This window comes from Rhinolophus sinicus, chromosome 1, assembly GCF_057876585.1.
Source record: "Rhinolophus sinicus isolate RSI-liver-muscle chromosome 1, RSI-T2T, whole genome shotgun sequence".
NCBI lineage: Eukaryota > Metazoa > Chordata > Mammalia > Chiroptera > Rhinolophidae > Rhinolophus > Rhinolophus sinicus.
The window spans coordinates 120,617,385-120,642,840 of NC_142501.1; the positions used below are offsets into that span (position 1 = coordinate 120,617,385).

A 25,456-nucleotide genomic window follows, 5' to 3' on the forward strand; every position below is an offset into this window, starting at 1 on the left:
GCCTATAGCAGGGAGAGGAGGTAGAGGATGGCCCAAGAGAGGCAATGGAAGCTCTCCATCAATTATAGAAAAACAAAGAGAGAAGAGGATAATTTGCCTACTTTCTAACTTTAATTTATTCCAGTGATAGTCAGTGTGTCCTATGAGGTTGAGTGCCATTTCTGAAGAGCTGGAATGGGTCATGCTCCTAAGATTTGTGGGTCAGCATTTATCAGTGTTTTTATTACTGAACTGTATGTTACCTATGCCCCCAGCCTCCTAGGGTGTTCTTCTCAATGACAGCGTAAAGAATATCTTCTGCATTTGACATCCCCCTTCTTAAAAGGTGTCCCTTAGTTTACTCAACATGAAAACCATGGCTATTAAGTCATTTTACAGAGGTATTGGAGAATTAAAGGAGTTAATATGCTAAAGTGCGTAGTACACACACAATGAATTATCATTATCCTTCCCCATTAGATTATTATTATAGTTTTATTAAAAATTATTTAAACTGCTAAGATATTTCAATAAGAGTAGTGGTTGGATTTAATTCAAAGATGAAATAAATAGCCACCCTGCTCTGTGCTAGGTATGTTTCTGCCTCGAAGAGGTGTAGCCTTCATTCTCATGGCCCAAAGACCATGTTTATTCTGCGGCCTACATGCGTTTTTATTTCAGTGTTGAATGGATGCACATCCATGGTCATACTTGCTTTACTTTTGGGTATATTTTTATGCATAAATTATAATCCATTATAGGAATTTTCCTCTAGGGAAGTAACTCCAATGAAACATTCATGAATTGTTTATCTATAATGTATCATACACACAAGTAAATGAGTTTAAAGTCACAAAATTCTCTGTGTTACTTAGTTTGTTTTAGGTAAGAAAAAGTATCGACCTCTAGGATGATGGCAGATTGAAATAGGTATTTTTATAAACAGTAAAGCGTAATGTTTGAAAGAGAATGTGGACAATGTAGAAATTGTCCAGGGAAAATCTGAGTGTCCTATACATTTTATATATAGTTTATTTGGACTAAGTTTGGAAATTTTCTTTGCTGTATATGTATTAATAACAGAGGAGAAAAAGACAGTAATGTTTCAGTCTGTTTTCCTATATTCAGTAAAACGTCTTTTGCTGTGTGGCTGTCAATAAATATTCATTGCATTAATAATTTATTACCTACTTTTAAAAATAAATTAATAAATATCCATTAACTTTAATATTATACTACTTAAAATACCACAGAAACTATAAGTTTTGTTTTTAATTTCATGAAGTCTAAACTGTAGACTTTATGAAACTGTCTAAACTATAAACTTCCTATCAAAAAGGAAAAAAGTAAAACATTTTATAAATTGAAAACATTTATTTTCTTAGATATATTTGTATGTCTTTCAATGCTATTTGAACCATAATTGAGGATTTATACTATTTATAAGTTATAACTCTTCATTGTACAATCAACTTGAAACAAGCTATCAGTTACACTGGAAATTGGGTGAAGGAATATGGATGGATTAGTATTTCTGAAAGTAGCATTAAAAGTAATGCTTTACAAGTAAATGAGTAGTATCTATTATCTTTATATACAAATTTCAACGTATTATGTTAGTTACAACCTTAAAAATATCATCTCATATGATCTCTCATCCCCTTGGAATACAAACCAATGATAATAAAAATATGTATATATTCACACATACACACACAGATATATAGACGCATACATATATATAATGTACACACATTCTTTTTTATAAACATCTCTTCATCTTATAAGAATTGGAAAATTTGCTATTTCCTAGTTAACTTGGTTTGCAATATGATTTACCATGTCAATGTGTATCCTAAAAGTTATTTAACCCTTTGGAAAAGCTTAAAGTTGATCTCATCCCCTGGAACTGTAGCCATTTCTGCAACCTGGTTTCAGCCTTGCTTCTTACACAAACTCCCCAGTCAAAGGCAAACTGCTTGACTCGCTGTTCCAATTTCAAGTTCATTGATTCCCCATCTATATAGACTTTATGCCTAACTGGCTTTTCTTTGGAAACATTACAATTTAAACCATATCTCAAGACTCTATTTTTGACTTCCAGTTCTTACAGGCCTCCCCACACTAAAGGAATTGCTTGTTTTCACAATGCTTATCTATACCAACGCTGGGCCAACTAAGTCTGGCCTCCTGGCATTTCTTTTATTATCGTTTTGAACTGTTGACCATTCTTGTATTATTATCTTGCTTTAGTTGCTGTATATGTTCAGATCTCTCGTTTTAAAAATGCCTCCTCTGCAGTCCAGTGGAAGTGCTAAGTAAGCACAGTGTCTTCTGTGTAGTGGCAGCTCACTAATATTTACTGGTGTTGAATTGATGTTCCAACACAGCAGGCAGGAGAGCTGACTGAAGAGTGTCACTTTTTAACTTTTCAGAGCCCGTATTTTTACACAATGGAAATGCATACTTTAAGAACATCATTGTTACGTCCAAGTTGAAAATAAATTTTGATAAGCATTTCTCAAACTAAACTGTGTCACTAACCTATGCGAACTGAAACAAACATTTTCTTCCAGCCTAGAAATACACTGGAAGAAAAGAAACATGCGTGACATAACTGACACAAATCTGTGAAAGACCCACACATGGGGATCTTTATTCCTCTGTCTTCTCAACTATCCATTTAGCTTAAGAAATTTGAACTTAATTTTTTTTATTGTAGTAGAAGTAACTTCCAAGATCAACCCTTTTTACATTTTTAGCAGCAGGTTTGGATTAAAATGTGCAAATAAGCTAGTGTATGTAAGTGCATTAAGTATATCGGAGAAAAGCAGAGCTGCTCTTATTGAACTTGGGGTCAGCACTGGAAACCTCAGCTATTCCCTGCCGCCATCCACATATCTCTGCAAAGCTCTAGGACTCAAAGGAACAGGGTTAGAGATGCAGTGTAGACTAATATTGGTATGATTTAGTGCTTTCTAAATCTATCCAGTATTTCTGACAAGATGGTGCAGTGGGTTCATGCTTTGACACTTTCCCTCTACTCCAAACACATAGCAATGCTAGACAGAAGAGCTGTTACATAGCTCAGAGACATCAGATATCAGCATGGGACACAACTGGGGAAGAACCAGAGAAAACAGAGATCAGGCCTGAACCCCAGGCCTGCTGGTTTCCAGGTTGTCAAGCAATCAGGAGAATAGAGAAGACACATGATGACAGCCTGGAATGAAGGGTTCTGGCTCAGCCCTAACTCATAAAAGGGGACTACAGCATAGTCTGCTGCTTTATAGGAAGTTATAATCCTAAAGAGACTAGATAATGACAGGGAGGAGTCCAAGAATACAGTTTCGGGACTAAGAATAGCATCCAAGGGTGGTCGGTTAATTCACAGGAGTAGGTTTCCCTGAACTGTCAGTCCTCTTGACAGGCATCAATAAAGAGGTTTTTCTTAAACAGCCAAGGTCTTGTAGGCAGGATCTATGCTTGTCCCTTGAGATCAGACCAACAAGGGGCTCTGGGATTAGTAAAATACCGACACCACGCACTGACACAATGCTATAAAGGCAGTCATAGTACATTGAGCTGCCGTGACTTATATCATCACCCAGGTCCAGCCGGAACCCAGTAACTACCCATGATTCATGGAACCCATTTGGAAACTGGTAAACATTCAGACAAGTTACAGTCCCTGTCAATTGCACATAGTATCACGACATTAGGGTAGCAACATAGCACAGAGATCTGCCTCAACGTAAAAGTTGACTCCTCATCTAAAACCAATTCAGACTATATAGTACACACAATGCATTTTACACATAATGCACAGCTGGGAAAGGATTCTATCAACAAACTTCTTTTTGAAGAAATTTTCAATTTATTAAATTTTCAGTTTATTACATTTCTGAAATTGAAAATTTCTTCCAAAAGAAGTCTCATAGTATATAATTTAAGTATAGGACTAGAAAAATGAGGGGTTATACAATGAACTGCCTTATCATTTCGTTAGAAGAAATTCATTAAAAAAAGCTGACGGTGACTGTTGTGTTTTGCAGCCAATGACAGCTGTTCTGATGGAGCTTTGCTGTGTACATCCTCTAACAGCTGTGTCCCACGTCACAAGCGCTGTGATGGTGTTACCGACTGCATGGACTTCCAACTGGATGAGTCCAGCTGCTCAGGTACTCCCATTTCCATGAAAATATTCTTTTTTCTTTTTTTTTAATTTATTTTTTAAATTTATTGGGGTGACAATTGTTAGCAAAATTACATAGATTTCAGGTGTACAATTCTGTATTACATCATCTATAAATCCCATTGTGTGTTCACCCAGAGTCAGTTCTCCTTCCATCACCATATATTTGATCCCCCTTACCCTCATCTCCCACCCCCACCACCACAGACAATAATCACCTTAAAACTTGAAATTCCATTTTCTAGCAAGCATGGAATGATTGAATTTCTATTATTGGTCTGGGGAGAAAGAAGAATGTTAACATTTAAATTTTAAAAATATGTAATATAATGAACTTATGCTTATTCTATATAAACAATGTTTGCAAAATAAAGAAAAATCAAGCAATTGCTTTTAATGTACTGTAACATATTTTAAGATTATTGGTATTTAATCATCTCTTTGAAGTAAATTGTTTGGTTTTATAATAAGGAAACCCTACACAATCTAACATGTTATGAACTTTTTAAAACTTGTCATTTTCTTTCACTTTTTTAGAAGCGCTACCTATCTGCATGATTTAGTCATGTTTAAAAGTCAGTTTATTAAACTTTTAAACATTTTTTCTTCTTCTGACTCTGGAACGTTTACAAAAGCTGATAATGTATATTTGTGATTGTACTTTTATGAAAACTGCTTTAAAATTCTCTAATTTATTATAGTCTATTATGAAAATATCTCCTGAGTAATTGAATTTGTATTTCATGTAGGAGACATATAAAATAATAGACAGTTAGGGGCAATATAAATCTGTCACAACTAAAAGATAATATAAATTGGTGATCAAGGTATATTCTGTCATATTTTCTAAATAAATTGTAGATAATTCCTATGGAAACTAAGTAAGACTATATTCTTGTGTCTTTCAAGGGAGAAGAACATTATGAGATAACAGACAAAACATAATTATAATAAAATCATAGTATAAAAAACTGCATTGTTATGCTGCTGAAAATGAATACTCACACAGCATGAATTTTATGAATACAAAGGAAATCAAGAAGTGGGCAAATCTATTCCCATAAAATATGCAAAGATGAATACTCTTTGGTATTATTTCTCTACTAGGAATGCATATACATAAGATTAGACACCTAAAAGGAAATATTCTTGCTCTCTTTTCAGAGAGTAAGAACAATATTAACGAGATAGTTCCATTCCTTCAAAATATTAAGACACAGCACTTATGTCAAGTTCCCAAATTTATTAACATAAAGGTGAGATTTTCTTCACCATAGTTCTATATGAGAACAAATATATTATAGTATGTTAGGGTTTGTTGTCAGCTTTAACATGTTGTACATTTAAAAATATGGTCAGAAAAACAGAAGATCTGCCATTCATACTGAGTGACAGACAACCTGTCCATAATAATACGGAACACATTTTTGTTGCCCCCCCTATTTCAGTCATTCACCAATTCATTTACAGTTCATTTACAAAATATAGGTCACATTGCTGCAGCTTTTGGGTTAGAGTAAAATAAAAACGAGTGAAACAGTTTTCATAAATAAAATCCATAGTATATTATGTGTTCTCTATTTATATTTTATGTGCTTTTTAGTTTGTCAATCAAATATGTCAAAGTCAATGCTTCTAATTTTAAGAATGCCTTTAAAGCTCATCCATGCTAAGATGTGTCGGCGCCCATTACACCTTCCTCTTTCTTTGCAAACATCATATTTCTTTAATGTCAGCATTTCATAGACTTTTAGGAGCCCAGTCTTTACCTCATCCAGTAATTCTCCCAGTGGAACCAGTGGTCACACGACAGATGGTGGGCATCTGGTCTGCCCTCACCTCGAGGTTTAAGTCATTAAAAAGAACACCAAGTTCAGGCATATATGAGTGTTGCAGGTTAAGTATATTTCAATGAGTCCTGCCTGTTCCCAGGTTACATTAGAAAATCTTATTATTTTCAAGTTTTGGTTTCTTATGCAACAGAAAATTATTGGACAGAATGTGTCTGGCTTAATTTAAGTTGAAAGTCTTTTTCCAGTCATTTGCAGAGGTTAATAAAGGTTATGTGAAGGAGATACTATACCTGATATGATAATCAGCCATTGAAAGGAGAGTTAAGAAAAGGCACTAAAAATGTAAAATTATACGTTGGGATATTATGAATATAATTTAATATACGAATGACAATACTAACAACATCAATAAAACAGCTAAATAATGTTTCAGAAGATTTTGAAAACCAAACCAAAACACAAAAGCTCCTCAGGCAAGTACTGTGGAGCTAGTTCAAGTTTGTGAGCCACAGTTAATCTCTCCTGCTGTCCCTGTGCTGGGATTTTAAGATGGAGCAATCTCTCCCCACTGGGAACTTGGTTTGCTGCACAAGCTTTCTGGTGGACTCTGAGAATCCATACAGCTCCTGAAACTGTTCTGCAGTTTATTGTATACATGTACGTATACTTAATCCATGACAGTGCATAAATACCACATGATTCAAAGAGTTCATGATCCTATAATATCAAGAACTACAAGGGGTTATAAAAATTGTGAACTAAATAAGTTATTTAACAGTTTTAGATTAATAGGCTTTTCAGTTAGAGGACCAGAATTTAGTTCAATATCTACTTCTCTTCTGTTAACTTGAGTAAGTTATATTATTAACCAGTAATAAGGATAAGTAAAAACTCCTCTGTAAAAAAGGTTAAGTATGGGGTATACCACATAATGGTATGAGGATTAAATGAGGTAACACTGTACAACTCTTAGGATGGTCTGTGATACAGAGCAAGTCTTCAGTAAATGGTAGAGGTGATGGTGATAATGATAGAGAGGGGGAAAGAAAGAAAGAGGAGAAATTGGAGAGTGCAGTGGTGATGGAAATTAGGATTAATGGGAAATGAAAAAAAAACATAAACGGATAGATTAGAGTAATTATTTAATACTTTATGCATACCACTCACTAGTATATTGTTGTTAGAAATTTATCTTCCCAGCAGCCCTATAAGGAAAGTGATATAATCCTTACTTTAAACATGAAGAATCTTGTACTTGATATGTCTAGCCCAAAGTCACACAATTCATTAATTGAGCAGGTATCATGGAGGGAAAAGCAGGGCTCACTGTGACTGTAAGTCTTCCCAACAATCCGCCACGTAATAGCTGTCACTTCCTTGGTCTCTATATACATTAAGAGAAACAACAACCACAAAGATAGGTGCCGCATTGCAAATTGTTTACATTTAAGCTTAAAAGTGACTTCTGTTTTGATATTGATCACTTGTCCAATGTATATGTGTTCCCGCTTTTCCAAAATGATACACCAGAGTGGAATTGAACTTGAATTCTTCCCAGAATGATCTTTCTTCTCAGTCAGTTGTGAGTTGTATTGGCCTTCAGCCACATGGTCATGACAACCAATGCAACAGGGTACAAGGCAGGGAGACATCAATGTGGCTAAAGAGCCTGGGACCTGTGCTAATTCTAATAGCAACCCTGTAGATTCCCAGTTCCCATCTAGGAACCATCTACTTACCTACTGGAAATATATTTAGTCTCTCCATGTCTAATTAGTCATATACATCCCCTTCCATTTCATCAGCTCTCTGCTCAAAATTATTTTGAGTACATTTAAGATGAAAACACTGTGTACTATGTCTTTCCTTCTTAAGGATAAAGAACCTGGGTCTAAGTCAGAAGTGTATAAGAACTCTTAGAAGTAATCTACAGATCTCTGTCCTCAAACACCAAGATTCACTCCTTGCTCTTGTCAACGCCACTGTTCTGTCCACTGGGCTCCATTATCCATGCAAGAAAGTGCACACCCAGATTCCCACGGAATCATTCCGATGTAAAGCCAGGCTATGTTTTACGCGCTGTGATCAAAGTCATTATTCATGACCCCACACAAAAAAAAATGTGCAGCTGTGTGTATTTTGATGCTCTGCAGTATCACTCTACTGTTTTGTTTTGTTTCTGTTTTTACTAAAATAAAACTCTTATTTAAAAAAACTGAAATTGTACTAAAGACCAAAAATAACCATAAAACGGTTTCTCTAACAATGGTTTGTATCTTATTTGTGCTTTATCATATTGGTGGGCTATTTTTAATCAAACCAGCTCATTTCTTGTTTATGAAAGAAATTTCCCATCTGTTCTGTTCTGCTGAGCTTGCCTCCAGTGCCTGCGTGTAGCGCTTTACTTTCATTTCAGCACCCTTCTCCCTGTTGTAATTAGTTAAATGGGGAGGGGTAAGCATAGGCAAGATGGGAACTGCACCCCTGGAAAAGCACATCACATTGCCTAATTCAGGGGAGAAGAATGTCTTTTCTTGTGGTCAACCACTCTGGCATGTGAAGAGAATGAACTCATCCAAGGACCAGGGCCACTGAACAAATTTGGGGAATACAGAAAAGTAGCCTAGAAGAATTCTTATACTTTCAGCAACTAGGAAGGAGTTTACTCCCAGTGTTTAGATTCAGTGCAATGGCTAACAATAATGTCCTTCTTCTTCCTAATAATATTTATAATTAACTGTGATTTTCTGTGATGCTTCTTTTCAGAGTGTCCAATAGCTTACTGCAGAAATGGCGGGACTTGTGTAGTGGAGAAAAATGGTCCTATGTGTCGGTAAGGAGCACTGTCTATTTTTTTTTTTTTTTTTAACATTTATTGCAGTTGGCTGACTTATTTTTCTTGAGGCTAATAGAATAGAACATCAGTGAATATGTGGTCATGAAGTTAAAAATAGTGGATAATGGCATTATGGACATTTATCTGAATAAATGAAAGGAAGATGAGTGCATTTTAGAAAAATATCATTTAATATGATTTTATTTCAGCATTTTATATTAAATGGAATATATAGTTTTAATAATACTCATTAATCCTTGTTTTTAATATTTATATCAGGTTATAAAAAGATTTTTATATGGGTATCATCCTAGTTCAGATGAACTCAGTGTATCGTTCTTTTCTCTCTTTTTATTTCAAGTTTTATATTTCTCTTTTCTATAAATAACAACAACAAAAAATTAATGCATAAATAAGATCTATTGCTGGTTTATGCAGTGGATGTTTATGAGTAGCTAAAGTTAAGGTACAGATAGGGAATACCTTTGCATACTTAAAATATTTTTAAAGCAAAAATAAACAAAAACAGGCCTATGATTTCTTGGGGGAATTATTTGCATTGCATATCAAAGAGTGCTTGATTTTTTTCTCTCAACCTTTAGGGAATTGTGCAGAACAGTTTCATAAATTCCAAAGGAAATAATGCATAATCCATTATGTTTGTGTCTATGACTTTTTAATCTGGTAGACCAATAGACATTACTTTGCTTATTGGAGATCTGATTGCAGATTGATAGTCAAGTCATAAAAAAACATACAGAAGTATCTGGAAGATACTAATTAATGGTTGCTTAAATTCTTATAGCCCTCTGATCAACACTCATGTTTTAGGAAATGTTGTTTATCCCTTAAAAAAAGTAAAAACTTCTATGAATTACAGAAACAACAAAAACTTGTATGATGAGATATATTTAGACACTGTTTTAACAGTGTTGAAACTGAATTATTGATGGGTTTCTCAAAGTGTTTTGTGTCTCAAATTCATTACATAATTTATTTCACATCTCAACAAAATTATATGTTTCTCTGTATCTGTTTTTATGGAAATTAATTTGTCATAAACAATAACTTGATGGAAAGATGAGATGTATAATATCAATTTCTAAAAACTCCTGAAAGAAACTGAGAATGATGTTATAAATAATGTATATTGACTGTCAGCTGAGTAATGTTTTGTAGAGTCAACTGTTTACAGTAAGGAGGTTTGAATTTTGTCCTCTCTAACCCTGATAGACAAGAAAGCCCAGACTGTAGCTAGTCCCAGCTGAGCAAGCAAAGACTTTTGCATTCTTGGCAACATCCTCATGTACTTAAATAAACTTTAAAAATCAAAATCCAGATGGTAACGTCTGAAACTTGTTACTCTCAAACAAGAAAACTAATATTGGGAGAAGATGTGAGAGGAGGACTGAGAGGGAGATGGACTAAACAAAGGAAATGAATGCCGAAAATTGTAGAAAGCAATTCATTGACTGGAAAGTCCATCAAATATTTTAATATGTTAATTTTGATAGTAAATACCCTGTTTCCCCAAAATTAAGACTTAGCTGGACAATCAGCTCTAATGCATCTTTTGGAACAAAAATTAATACAAGACCTGATCTTATTTTACTGTAAGACCGGGTCTTTATCATATCATCCCATATCATATATCATACCGTACCGGGTCCTATATAATATAACGTAATATAAGACAGGGTCTTATATAAGACCCGATCTTATATGATAAAACATAATATAAGACCGGGTCTTAAATTAATTTTTGCTCCAAAAGACACATTAGAGCTGATTGTCTGGCTAGTTCTTATTTTCGGGGAAACATGGTAATATTTTTCAATAGCTAAATAACTATTAATACATCACCATCAATATAAACAAATGTTTGGAATTAATGACATCAATAATATAGGTGTGAAAAAATAACTTTCAAAAAAACATTTACATTATAATATGGTATTTAAAATTGTGAACTGAAATTAATATATGTTTACCTTAGTAATTTTTTGAAAGCATACAATAGTATAACAGACAAAAAGTAAAAATCCTAACATCCAAATATTACTCTTTAGTAATCTGTTTTATGTTTACTTAGAGATGGTTTTCCCTTTCACAAACACATGTACACACACAAATGTACTTTGTGTCTTAAAAAAATGTGAATTATACTTTATGCATACACATTGTACCTTGGTTTCTTTTCTCTCTTCACGAAATATGCTATTCTTCTGCATCGGTACATATGACTCTAGACCCACCACTGACTGGCAGTGTGGTTTTGGGGAACTCCGTAATCGGCCTGTTTTTTGGCTTCTCCTTGTAACATGAAGAAAATAACACCAGCTACCTTAGCGGGTAGCTGTGAGATTTAAAGGGGTTAACATATGTAAAGCACTTTGCACAGTGCTTGACACGTATAAGACGTTATAGAATGCTAGCCATCAGTATTATTTTATCACTCCTTTTTATGCTGTGGGTTTGTCATCATTTAATATATGGGTTTGTCATCGTTTAATTAACCCCATTAATCCTACCAATGGTTGCTTAGTTCGTAATTATTTGCTCTCACAAATAATCTTGCGGTATCCACCCTTGCACACTTCTTTATTTCAAAGTGTAATGTGTCTTACTGAAATGCCAAATAATCATTTAAATTATTTCTAATTGCACTTAGTGTCAAATTTATTTCCAAGTAAATTTAGTATCCAGTCCATTCATCACATACAGGTATTCGTTTTTGGATTTAAGGTTAAATGAAGGCAGCTTTAGAATACAGAGTTTTAGAGTAACTATAGGGCACTATAGAAAGATGTTGGCTTTATGTCAGGCCCTACTGCCTCATTAATGAGTGGTAATTCATTGCCTTTGTCACCAAAAGAAGTGAGGAGAGCAGAGCAGTACCCACCTCTCTTCCAGGCCATTGTGAATACAAGATTTTCCCGGGTCCCTGAGGAGGCCTATCACCAAAGCCTTTAGATTTCCTCTGAGGATCTAAGGTGCCTTGAGAAAAGGTTTTCAGGCTTTATCTATAATCTCTAAGAAGAGACACTTTAGAAGTAGGTCATTTGTTTCCTGGGAGTTTGTAATTATGCATAAGAGCAGAAACTACTAGGTGAACCAGGGTTTTCTCCCACTTGAGAACCATCACCATCTTGGCATGTTTGAGAGCTGAAGAAGCCAAGCATGAGCCACAAGAGGGAAATCACCCCTCACCTAGAAGACTTGGTTATTATATTATTCTGATATAGTAATATGTTTGTTAGAAAAATAGACTGCGCTATGTAATATAAATTCCAAATTAAAAGTGAAGGGCAGGAAAGTAGTAACAAGAAAGAAAAGAAAATCAAGTCATCAAGGTTAAAAGAGACAAATAGGCAGCAGCATCAAATTGAAATACATATTTAATTATATAGACAATTTTATTATATATATTTATGCCATACATATTATATTTATATTTCATATCTATTTAATTTTAAACAAGAAATAGATCTAGAAGAAGAACTGAAAAAAAGATAAGAACAAAAAGATTTGGCAAATGAAAATAAAAATAAAGTGTAGTGTCTTTATTAGTTTTAAAAAGCCACAAAATTATAGCTTAAATACATTTTTTAAAGTGATATTATTAAATTAAAATGACTCACTCCAAAAGTTACGACAGTCAAACATCTTTATGTATCAAAGAACATAGTAACAAACTACAGAAAGCAAAAATTCCTAGGTATTCTAAGAGTATTTAATTAAAAAAAAAAAAAAGACTCAAAACGAAAATAAAAATGATATGTGCATATGTATATATACATGTTTATATGCATATATACAGAGGGTGCCAAAAATATGTATACGCATTTTAAGAAAGAAAAAACTGTATTAAATTTTAATATTCATTATATACTCATAACAAAATCTGAATACAAGTCATGTGTATACATTTTTTGGCACCCCTGGTGTGTGTGTGTGTGTGGGGGTGTGTCTGTGTACAGTAATCAAAAACTATGGTGAATGTTTAAATTTAAAAAAAATTATTATAGTAAAAGACACATTGCCATTAATCCCCCTCAAAATACTTCCCATCTCTTCAAACACACCTGTCCTGTCATTCTTACCACTTTCTGTAGCAGTTCTGAAAGTCCTCTTTCGCGAGTATCTTTCGTTGTGCTGTCATGGCTGCCTCAATGTCCTGAATTGATTCAAAACGTTTACCTTTTATGGTCATTTTGAGTTCAGGGAAGAGCCAGAAGTCACACCGTGCTAGATCTGGTGAATAAGGTGGATGAGAACACATTGTAATGGTTTTATTTGACAGAGATTGCCATACCAGAAGCTATGTGTGACACAGAGCCTTTCCGTTGTGATCACAAAATATGGTGAATGCTGCTGCCGAGTGCCATCCAACAGAAAGGCAGGGATCTTCAATACAGGAAGTATCATGTCAAACCTTAGTAACTGTGTGTGACAAGTTTCAATTTGTTTGGTACAGTCGGGTGTGAGCTACAGTTGAGAGAAGATGTGTTTTAAAGTGTGCTGTAAATCATCCTCCATCATGACAATGCTCCATGTCACACATCGCTCCTGGTATATGGCAATTTCTGTCACATAAAAACATTACAGTGTGTACTATCTACCTTATTCACCGGATCTGGCACCATGCAACTTCTGGCTCTTCCCCAAAGTCAGAATGATTCAGGACATCGAGGCAGCCGCGACAGCACAACTAAAGACACTCATGAAACAGGACTTCAGAACCGCTTCAGAAAGTAGCCAGAATGATGGGATAAGTGTTCAAAGCGAGTGGGAGTGTTTTGAGGGGGGTTAATAGCAAAGTGTCTTTTACTGTAATAAATATTTTTAATTTAAACATTCACCATATTGTTTGAGAAGTCATTTCTCATTTGTCACCTTCTCAAGGTGGCAATATTTGACGGTGGATCACTTTTTCTGTTTACCTGCTGTCTGGGGTATCACTGGTCACCCTTTTCACCCTTATTAATTGTTTCCTTCTTTTTCCCCTGATGTCCAAATACTAAAGTGCTCCAGTCTTCAGTGCTTGAAATTCTCTTTTCTGCCTTCCATTGCTTACTACATGATCTCATCTAAGCTTGGGTTGCTTTATAGATTTTGAGTACAACTTAGCAGCAGCCCAAACCTATCCATTAAATTACACATTCTTAAATTCAATTGCTAGCAATACCCCAGATTTCATCCAGATTTCATTTCAATATCTAATAGGCATCACAAATTTAGCCTAGACAGGCCACATTCTTCTCTTTCTCCAATCTTTGCACACACTGTTCCCTCTGCCTAGAGTTTTCTTTTGCTACCTTATTTGCCCAAAGGATGCATTTTAATCCTTTAGATCTAATATAAATGGCATTTTCCCTGGGAACCATTCCCAAATCAACCAGAGAGAATGGCTCATTCTTCCTTCTGGGTTTCTCTGTTGCTTCCCTCACCTTGTTATTTTCATAGGTATTAGTTTTATTTTTTTTAATTCTTAGTTTAATAAAAAAAAAAGTTTTATGAAAACCTGCACTATCTATCCTATTAAGAAATACATTTCCAAAATTTTGTATCCTTTGTGACTATCAAAATTTGTTTTGTTCATTTTTTACTAGTCTTATTTATAAAGATAACTTGGACAATTATGGTCATTGAAAATTTTAAAATAAATCATTCTTATTTTATTGCAGAAAGGTTTAAAAAGATATTCAAAGGTTTTAAAGCATAAAATAAATTAGGACAGAAATCTCTCAGAAAGAGAAATCAAAATATTAGTTTAAGAAGGAAAAGGAACAATTAATATTTCTAACTGCCAAAGACAAACTGCTTTGTGCATGTTTTGTTGGGAGGTGATGTGTATCTAATCACCATGGTACTTACATTTCAATGTCTACATTTAATAGAGTGGTGAAAATTTTATTTACAGTAGCCTGCAGAGCATGCCCTTTGCAATAGCTTCATGTTAAGATGAAAATTTTTAAATTTTGACTTAACTTTAAAGGGACTACAAAGTTTTTCAATACTCTTTTGGGAAGTGTGTGGACAAAAATTTTGAAAACCATTATCCTAGAAAATAAAAGTCATGTTTTCCATAACTTTCATCACTAGTACCTAATACATTTCTGACATCATAAGAGCTATTTCAATAATATACTGAATGAATGAATGAATGAATGAATGAATAAAAATGGTAAGTCCTGAAATTTCCAGAAAAGGTATTAGTACTTTTAAATATGTTCTTAAATATACTTAGTTATGAGCAAATGACCCACTATACCCCAAAATACCATCACTAAGGAACTATTGGGTACTTTCTATGTAGGCAGCAAGATGTGTATTGATTGAGCATGTGATATGCTCATTATACTAAGAGGAAATTACTGTCCAGTTTATAGGACAGAATAGTTACCAAAAAATAAAATAAATTAAAAATATATATATCCATTAAGAAACTCTACTTTGCTACAATGACAGAAGAGGGTGCTCTTAAACTAGGAATCTTGTAAACTACTTCACATCCCCACCCCTACGCTTGAACTGAAGAAATAAATGCAATTTCCATTTGTACAAAGCCACTATTTAAAATAAAATTTAGCTTATGAACAATCTACTTCCCACACCAAAACAACAACAACAACAAAAATAATAAAAAAGAAACATGAAGCTAAAAGGAAAATACTCCAAGACCCTATCAATTAACTCTTGTCAGAAAAAAGCATTTAGCAATATGGGGGCGGGGGGACCCACATCTTAATTAAGAAATCCAAAGTTTAAATACAAATGGATAACAAAACAGTAACAATCAAATAAGAACTGATTGAACCCAGGGAAGAAATAAAACAAAAAAAGACTAAATTACAATTCTCCCAGGAGGAGAATAGAGTCCAGTTAAAAAATGTTGAACACATTTGTGAAAATAACCAAGATAGTGAAAAGGTGAGCACACAATGTGATGAAAGGATGATGTATCATAGAACTGTACAATTGAAACCTATGTACTTTTACTAACCAGTGTCACCCCAATAAATTAAAAAAAAAACCTATTAAATAAAAAACTAAAATAAGATAAAGTAAAATGAGTTAAAGAAAAAGTAGTTAAAGTGGAAGATAAAGAACATGCATATAATCGGAGTCTCTAAGGAGGAAAATAAAACAATGGAACACAATTAATATTTAAAACTGTAATCCAAGAAAAAAATTTGAGAAGTGAAGGAGATCTGAATTTACATAATGAAAGGGCCAACAGTTACCTTGGAAATCTGACACAAAGTCAGCAACTCCAAGACATGTCCTAGTAAAAATATTAGACTTTAAAATAACCAAAAATACCCTCATGACCTCTAGTGAAAAAAGACCAAATAATAAGGACAAGAGAATAGTCTAGGTTTAGGCTTCTCAAAGCAAAGAAACAAAGAAACCTATTGTTAATTGTCTACAGAGTTGTAATAAAGACTTTGACAAAATTTAATATACAGTCCTGATTTAAAAAAATATTAAGTGTAGGGAAAATATGAATTGATATCCAACTGATACTTATTAATATGATAAAATATAAATTCATTGTTCCTAAATTGAGCATCTTACTTAATAGAGAATCACTAAAGGCATTTCCATTAAGATTAGGAACACAGCAAGTATGACCATTGTCTTCACTGATATTTAATATTGTATTGTATGGGAGATACTATGCAATACAATATGACCAAGAAAGCATTAAAATTAGAAAAGATGAAATAGTACCATTTGTGACAACATGGATGGATCTTGAGATTATTATGCTAAGCAAAATAAGTCAGAAAAAGTTGAGAACCATATATACCTTCACTCATATGTGGGATATAAAACTTAGAGAAACGAAAGAACAAGATAACCAAAAAAAGAAACAAAAAACTCATAGACACAGATAACAGTTTAGTGGTTACCAGAGGGGAAGGTGGAAGGGGAATGGTAGAAGCGGGTAAGGGGGTCAAATACCGTGTTTCCCCGAAAATAAGACCTAGCTGGACCATCAACTCTAATGCGTCTTTTGGACAAAAATTAATATAAGGCCTAGTCTTATTTTAATATAGTGTAAGACAGGGTATAATATAATACAATATAACCAGGTCTAATATTAATTTTTGCTCCAAAAGATGTATTAGAGCTAATGGTCTGGCTAGTCTTATTTTTGGGGAAACACGGTATATGGTGATAGAAGGAGAACTACTCTGGGTGCTGAGCACACAATGTAATATATAGATGATGTATTATAGAAATGTACACTTGAAGCCTATGTACTTTTACTAACCATTGTCACCCCTATACATTTAATAAAAATAATTAATTAAATAAAAAAATAGTAAACAATTCAATAAGTACGGTTGAAGGATATAAAATAGCATTCAGAAATAAAAGGTCCATATATACAAGCAAAACTGAGGACAAAATGGAAAAGGAAACCCTATTTACAATAAAAACAAAAGATTAAATATATAGGAATAAATTTAATAAAAGAAAAGCAAACCTATATGATAAATACAATCCCAAAAGACTTGAACAAATAGAAAGAGATTTCCTTTTCTGGGTAGCTGACTCATCATCGTGAGGATCTTAGTTCTCTCCAGGTTATCTATAACCTTAATACAATACCAATAAAAATACCCAGAAACTTTTCATAGGAGGTAAACAGTTTGATATTAAAGTGCATATGGAAAAATAATCATGGAACTGGCTAGTTAAACACTGAATAAGAGAAACTGTGAGAGGCTGAGTAGCCCTAATAGTATAAATAGAATAAAGCTCTTATTAATAAAATAATGCAGACACTTCAGTAGGCAATATGGACATTTCAGACTGGTGGTATAGAGTAGAAAGTCTAGAAATATATCCAACTGCATGTGAAAATTGAGTAAATGATAAAGATAGCATCACAAATCAGTAGGCAAGAATGGACTTTTTAAACAGAAGTGCTAGGAAAACTACTTAACTATTTGGAAAAAAGGTAAAATTAGAACCATACCACACACCATACACACATAAAAATAAACTTCAGGTAGATTCGAAATTCAAAGTGAAACCATACATATTCCAGAGAAAGACAAGGTGAATTTTTCTATAATCTGGATGTAAGAAAAAGTTTTTTTTCAATGACTCAAGTCCAAATGCAATCAAAGAAAATGCTGATAAACTTAACTACATAAAATTTTGGTTAAAAGAATCGTTTTCCTGGCACAAAACAAAAACACATACCATAAGCAATATCAAAAGACAAATGTCAATCTAAGAGAAAGTTGCTTATATCATGTATCTCAGAAAAAGGCTAAGTATCCCTAATACTTAAAGAACTATTTTAAAATATGGGGAAGTCCAAACATTATATTAAAAATGGACAATGATTAATTTTAAAATATTTAAAATGATGCTTAAACATATGAAAAGATTCTACTTCAGTAAAGAGAGAGACACATTAAAACCATCTAAGATGCTATTTCCCACCTACCCGGCAAGCAACATGTTCTGTTGGCAAAGATGTGAAGAAACAAGCAGTTTGATCATGGAAATGCAAATTGGTATAATTCCTCTGGTGGTGAATTTGGCAACATTTAACAAAACTGCATATTCATGTACTTTTTGACCTAACAATTCCACTTCTAGAATATAAACTGTTGGTACAACTTCAGCACTGTGAGAATACATGTCTACAAGGTTACTCACTGTAGCATTTTTATAATTTCAAAATACTGGGAACAACCTAAATGCCTACATACAGGAGAGTGGTTGAATAAACTGTGGTACATCTACCACAGACTAAAACTAGAACATGGAGCAATTAAGCAATGTCCCTTGGGCCAGATGTAGGAAAGGTGTTGCCTGAGACAGGCGAAAGGAAAATGAAGAAATGTACTTACAGTTACTGGAACTATTCTATAGCTTTTCTTTCATTTGACCCAAATGTTAAAAATCAGGAGTGTATTATTAGCAATAATTACATGTCAGACACGTAAGTATTTGGCATGCCTTTGATCTTCACGTAAATCTATAGGGCAGATGATAATGCGTCTAACTTGACAGATAAGGAGATGAGAGACTTGGTGAAATTATGTTATTTTCCCAGCGACAAAGAATAAGAAGTGGTGCGGTTCAGATTCAAGCCTGTCTTTTGGCCAGAATCTGTCGTCCTAGGTTATCACCCACTGCGGTATATTGCTTCTTGGGAGATTTGGCTAGGTGTCTCACGATTCTATAACCACAAAATTCTGTACATGCAGATTTCAATCAAATGCCTGAAGAAATTCAAGAGGTAAACTTTGTTTGCACCTGGCCATCTGCTGCTCTTTAACACACTGTGCACTTTTGTTCCTATGAATGTCCATGCTGCTCCTTTTGCCCATTTTGCACTTTTCCACCGTGACCATGTGAAAAACTCCAGCTTCGATCTTTATGTCCATCGTATCGAACCTCCTGTCTAGACGTGTCCCTGAACCCACACGCATATGTGTTATGCAGTGTACAAAAGAGGACAGGGATATGACTCCAAAAACAGGTAAACCGGGCTTCAGGTATGAACTGCACCCACCCTTCCTTGACTCCATGTTTTGGAATAAATCACCAAACCTTTTTCTAAAGGGGAAGAGAAAATAGACATTGACAAGGAAACAACATTCTCTGCCATGATAGAGCTATGAATTGAAAAGGGATCTGTATTGCTGAAATGTATAATTCATAATTGTTTCATTTACGTAAGAATTTTTTTTTGAATATTGCATCTAAGTGGGATGCACAAGTAATTTGTTTGCCAGTTTCTTTTTTAACATGATGAAAAACATCATCTCCATAGCAACCAAAAACAGTTCTTTACTAGGTAGAATACAGAATAAATCAACAAAATTTAAGATCATGGCCTCTGTTCTTTTTTCAAACATAGTACTCAGATGCTAAGGACTAACGTGGATATTCATAATAACACTTGAATGTTTCATAAATGAAAATCATTTCAAAGTTTCAAAAAGTTAATTCAAAGAGGAGAGCATTTAGATATCTTTTATGTAGCAAGCTTGAGAGGCCATGCAAGCCTACTGTTTTCAAGTCCAACACACAGAGGAGACAATTTTATGGGAAATATAAATTACCAAAATTGCCCCAAGAAAGAGATGCTAAAATTGAACAGATTGGATGACATGGTAGAAGTTTTAAAAGTCAAAGATGTAGTTTCTCCCTTCCAAAAAATTCAAATGTGTATGTCTATTTAAAAAACACAAAAAAACTGAAAGCCTTTTCCCTTAAAGTGAGGAATAAGAGAAAGAAAGGTCTGCTAGCACTGGAAATGTTCAATGTGCTCAAAAGGATTTAGCCAAAGGAGCAAACAAAAGAAGTAAAAGAAAAAAATACTGAAAAAGAAGAAACACTAATATTATTGCAGATATTTACAGCCTGGGAAATTCAAGCAAATTAACTGTGATGCTATTAGAATGATAAAACGGGTTTACCGGGGTAGATGAATATAAGATAAATATGCAAGACTAGATAAATTTCATTTTCACATGGAGGAGCAATAATTGAAGAAGATAATTGGAAAAGAGTTCTATTTTGAAATAGCAGCAATTATTATAATATTTACAGGCCACACTTAGCAGTAAATATTTAAGGCCCTCATAATAAAACTAAAAAGCTCAAATGAAGGTGAGGATACTTGAAGACCTGATTAAATGGATAGGAAAATAATGTATGAACTTACTTTCTAGAACCAGCAAAATTCAATAGTGTACAAATGACAATTAAAGAACATTTTTAGCATTTTAGATTTTTGTTTGTTTTTGTAATAGACTGATGGATTTTAATGTTCACCTAGAAACACAAGTATAATACTTAATGTCAAAATTAAGGATTGTGATATGCTGTACTCGGTATTAAAGCTTGCTGTAATGTCACGGTAATAAGTATTGTGGAGCTGGGACAGACAGAAAGAGGCAAATCAACTATTGGAATAAAGAATCTACAAATAGGGCTTGTGTAGTTATGTGAACTTAGTATAAAATAGGTGGAATTTCAAGTTGATTAGAATGAATGGGTTGAACTATATAATAATTGATATTAGGACAATTGGTTAGCCATTCATTTAAAATAAATATTAAAAAATTATAAAGATTGCTAGAAAAAGTATAGAATAAGCGAATATTTTAAAATCTTGAAGTATGGAAGCCATTTATAAGTTTACTAGCAGCCATAAAAGAAAATAAACCGATGTGAAAATTTGACCACATGAATGGTTCATTAATAGAATGAAAATTGCTGTATGGTGAAAACCACCATGAACAAAAATTTTTAAAAACACCGTAACATGCCACAAGAAAGATACATGATATATAATACAGAAAGGGATTGGCATTAATATATATAGTGTTCTTCTCAAAGCAATAAAAATTATGCAGTAGATAACTAGACAAAGATTCTTCACAGAAGAAGGAATATAAATGGTCAACACATCTGAAAAAAGTTTAACCCTGGTTAATAAATAAGTGCAAAGTAAACCTTTGAAATTCTAGTTTTACCTCTTAAAGTGACCCACAAAAGTGTAGTAATAAACACTATTTATAAAAATATGGAAATATTGGCCCTTTTATACGTAGATTACGGGAACATAACCTGTATATTTAGGAAGCAAAATATATAGCATTGAGGAAAAGAAACTTCGAGGAAAGGCAAAGTGGCAGTGTCCATTCAAGATTTTAATATTCACACTCTTTCACTCAGCAACATCAATCCTAGGAATGTAGCCTGCTAACGTAGTAACAAGAAACATAGAGATAAATGTGTTGCTTTGGCATTTTGTAGCACTCTTTTGAAAACAGACTTAAAAGTTCAAAGTACTGACATGAAATATTATACAACAATTTTTAAATGGAAAATACGAAGCCTGACAAAGAAAAGGATGTCTGTTGTTAGGTGAAATGTGTAAATTCCAAAATAATATGCATATGTAGGGGGAGAAAGCGTGTAAATGCTTGCACGTAAAAATGAAAAACGAGTCTAGCAGCATATACCTCAAAGTATTAGGAGTCGTTAAGTGACCTCTCTCGAAGGAGATGGGCTTTGGGGGAAAGGGCAATTTCATATTTTAGTTTCTGCATGTTTATCTTAACAAGCATTGCTTTTGTTACTTAAACGTGCATTTTTAAAAAGTATCTTTAAAACAGCTATTACGTTTTTTATAACATCTCTTACAGTAAAAGGCAAAGCCAACTGGCTGCTTTTAATATTGTCTCCGAGATGAATGTGCCTGTCCCTTGGTTTTCTTCCCCTGTTGTCAGAAAGCATTACACACTTTCTGCCTCGTGCAGCGCCAAACAAGGCAGACAGACCAGGAATGTGATTGAACATGAAACAAATAGCCTCTCTCACCAAGCCTCCCACCCCGCTTCATTCCCAAAGCTGGATTCTCTTCTAGTCACAAGTGCCAAAAAAGTTATGAAAATGAAAAGCACAGTAATACCTAATTTGCCTTCTCGTCCCCTTTCCGAGAAAGAAAGCCACATGATGTGTTTGTGCGCTTAGCTGTTAAATTGCTTTTGGACTTCCCGTGCCAGCCGTAAGCTTTCACAGCTCAAAACGGCATTGCTTTGACAATTCGATGTGAGTGCCTCTCGCGTGACCTGTTGACTCATCCAGGGAGGGCATTCTCCAAGGAAGGACATGGTCCAGATTCCGTTCACTGGTCACCGCTGACAGGGATTTGTGACCCAGATATTTTCCAAAGTCTCTGGTATGACCTGACTGTTAAGTAGATACTTCTCTCCTCCTGGAAGAAAAGTGGTAGGTTATTTCTGGGGCCGTATCTAATGCCAAAGGACTTGCTTTAAAAGAGAGAACAAGGGATAGCTCTCTATATTATGAGGATGAGGAACTTGAAAAACTCAGTACTTCACTGATCCTAAAAATAGCTGCATAGGAAAATGTTCCCCCTTTCTCGACACAGCTTGGACTTTCTCGGTTTTCCTAGCATGTGCACAGCCAAGCTTTCATGGGTTAGCAGTTGGTTGGAAATGACATCTTTTCTTTCTTTGCTGTGAGTGATGTGTGTATGTGTCCAGTGCCCTCTATTGAATGTGACAGGGAGAGAGACACACACAGCCCAGTGGTGGCGCTCAGAGACCTGAGCTTCGAAGAACGCTGACAACAAGTCATTCTTCAGACTGAATTGCACAATTTCCCCAACCAGGCTCCCTAGTGGCACTGGAACCTTTGGCCATCCAGCTCTGCCTTGATCCTACATGGCTTTTCTTCCTGCTCAGCCAGCATGCGTTTAACTCTGTCACAGGAGAAGCTTTTGTGCTGTTGCTAGGGGGCTGATCTCTGCCTTACAGAAGCAAAATCTAGCAAATGAGGTAGAACTTTTTGAACTTACCCCTCTTACTAGTGAAATGTTGACAGAGCTAAGTAGTTCAATGCATTTCAATTCTGAACCCCTGTGGGATTTTTTTTATCCTCTGAAAGCCCTGGTTTATGTGTGCAGTTGCCTTAACCTGCTGCCCATCTGTGACTGAGATGCAGGGTATCCCTTTGTATGCTTCCCGGAGACACTTCAGTTCGCTTTTCCTTATTTTCACAAGAAGGAAGAAAGGTGATGGAAGTTGTTTATATCTCCAAGTTTAAGATTAAATTATTACTGTTCATGATCAATGGCTAGATTTCATGGAACCTATAAGTCTGTAGGTCCATGCTATCCTTCTGTTTACAATGTGTTGAAAAATTAAGAATTGTGAGAGTCATATATATGAGAACTGGAAAATGTAACACACAATATGGAAAAATAAATTTCCAGAAATCATGAGGATAGGGCTGACAGATCTTGTACTTGTCTTTTCATTCTGTTTGTGGGCAATGAGTGACCACACAAATGCAATGGAATAAATAGCACAGAAGCAGCAAGAAAAGAGATAAAAGGGGAGAACATGCGTTTTGGTATTGCATAAAGAAAAAGGTATTCCTTTTTAATGTATTGCTTGGGATCCAGAATCAAAACATAGTAAGAGCACTTCACAACAAATATTTATGTTTCATTGTCACCACCACCTAACAGTGTTGAAAGCGAAAGTGGTATGCTTTCTGAATATAGAGAGATTTTTAATTTTGGAAGAAGCATATTTTCTAATAATTGTACTTTTCATTTTGTAGATAAAAAACTCAAGAACACTGGTTTCTTGTTAGAGTGCCAGAATGAGAATGTGTTTAGCTTGAATAAAGAGTTCAATATAGGAAATAAGGTTTTACATATATTATTCTTTTCCATTTTGTAGAAATTAAAAAATTGTAAGAGTTTTCTGGGTAGCAATGTAAATTGTAATGCATTGTGTTTTCCTGTTGTTTATGATTTTTATGATGTTGAGTGAATGTGAGTTATATACATAAGAAGGTATATTTAATGCCAGTAAATAGCATATAATATGAGGTCTGACAATTAAAAATGCGAACACATCCTAGAAAAAGTGCTACATCCCTCATTGCAGAATATCACTATGGTCATCTTTGAAGTACTCCCCTTGGGATGCTATGCACCGATGGTAGTGCCTAGTCCACTCTTCAAAACAATTTTGGAACTTTTTTTCTGGAATGGCCATCAGAGCTGTCGTCGTATTACCCTTGATGTCCTGAGTGTCATCAAAATATCTCCTTTCAATATTTTCTTTATTTTGGGGGAAAGAAAGAAGTCACTGGGGGCCAGATCAGGTGAGTAGGGAGGGTGTTCCAATACAGTAGTTTGTTTACTGGCCAAATACTCCGTCACAGACAGTGCCGTGTGAGCTGGTGCATTGTCGTGATGCAAGAGCCATGAATTGTTGACGAATAGTTCAGGTCGTCTAACTTTTTCACGCAGCCTTTTCAGCACTTCCAGATAGTAAACTTGGTTAACTGTTTATCCAATTGGTACCAATTCATAATGAATGATCCCTCTGATATCAAAAAAGGTTGACAACATTGTTGCAACGAGTTCTCAAATTTAATTGTCAGACCTTGTATATTTTTCCAGTATATTGTTCCCTAGGATAAATCACCCAGGTGAACATATAGTTCACCCTAGTGAATATTGACAAGTAAGTATTTTGCCTGTGTAAGTACATAAAACTTAATTAATCATTCATTGAATATCAAGTATGTGGAATATTGTGACGTGCAGGGGAAGGAAAACTGGGATTGGAATTAGAAGATCTGCCTTTACTACACTTAATTACATAGCAGTTTCAGTCAGGGACCTAACAGGAAAGATAAGGCACACCAGATGGCTAAAATAACAAAACTTCCAAGAATACTTACTTTAATGATGATATAGGCAAGGTTAAAGGGACGATAAGGGAAGCTGATACTCCGATACTAGTGACAGTAGGAAGCCTAAATTGAAGGGACAAAGAGTATGTAGAGCTGGAGCTGCAGAGAGGGCCTCGTAGCAGGAATAGTAGTTGGGGAAGGATGGGGCAACTGCCCTCGTAGAAGAAACATATCCAAAACATATCCAAATTCTCTCTACTCCCACCCTCCAGCTTCAGATCTTATTGACTAAATCCAATAGAGAACCACAAAGGGAACATGGAGAAGGGTGCGATCCAGAGTGGTCTTTTTCCCAGGGCACAGAATAGGGTGTAGAAGGGGGTCTGTGCTTGCAGAGTAGCCATGGTAAATCTCCTA

At 34.6% G+C, this 25,456-nt stretch overlaps 1 protein-coding gene across 1 annotated transcript in view; it reads left to right on the plus strand.

Annotated features, from left to right (window-relative positions):
• MALRD1 (MAM and LDL receptor class A domain containing 1) overlaps nt 1-25,456 on the plus strand; it is a 544,472-nt gene that overhangs the window by 443,220 nt on the left and 75,796 nt on the right. Inside the window, exons 35-36 of the mRNA XM_074324842.2 lie at nt 4,035-4,160; nt 8,734-8,800. Of these exons, the coding sequence (XP_074180943.2) occupies nt 4,035-4,160; nt 8,734-8,800 (193 nt within the window). The remainder of the gene's footprint in view (nt 1-4,034; nt 4,161-8,733; nt 8,801-25,456) is intronic.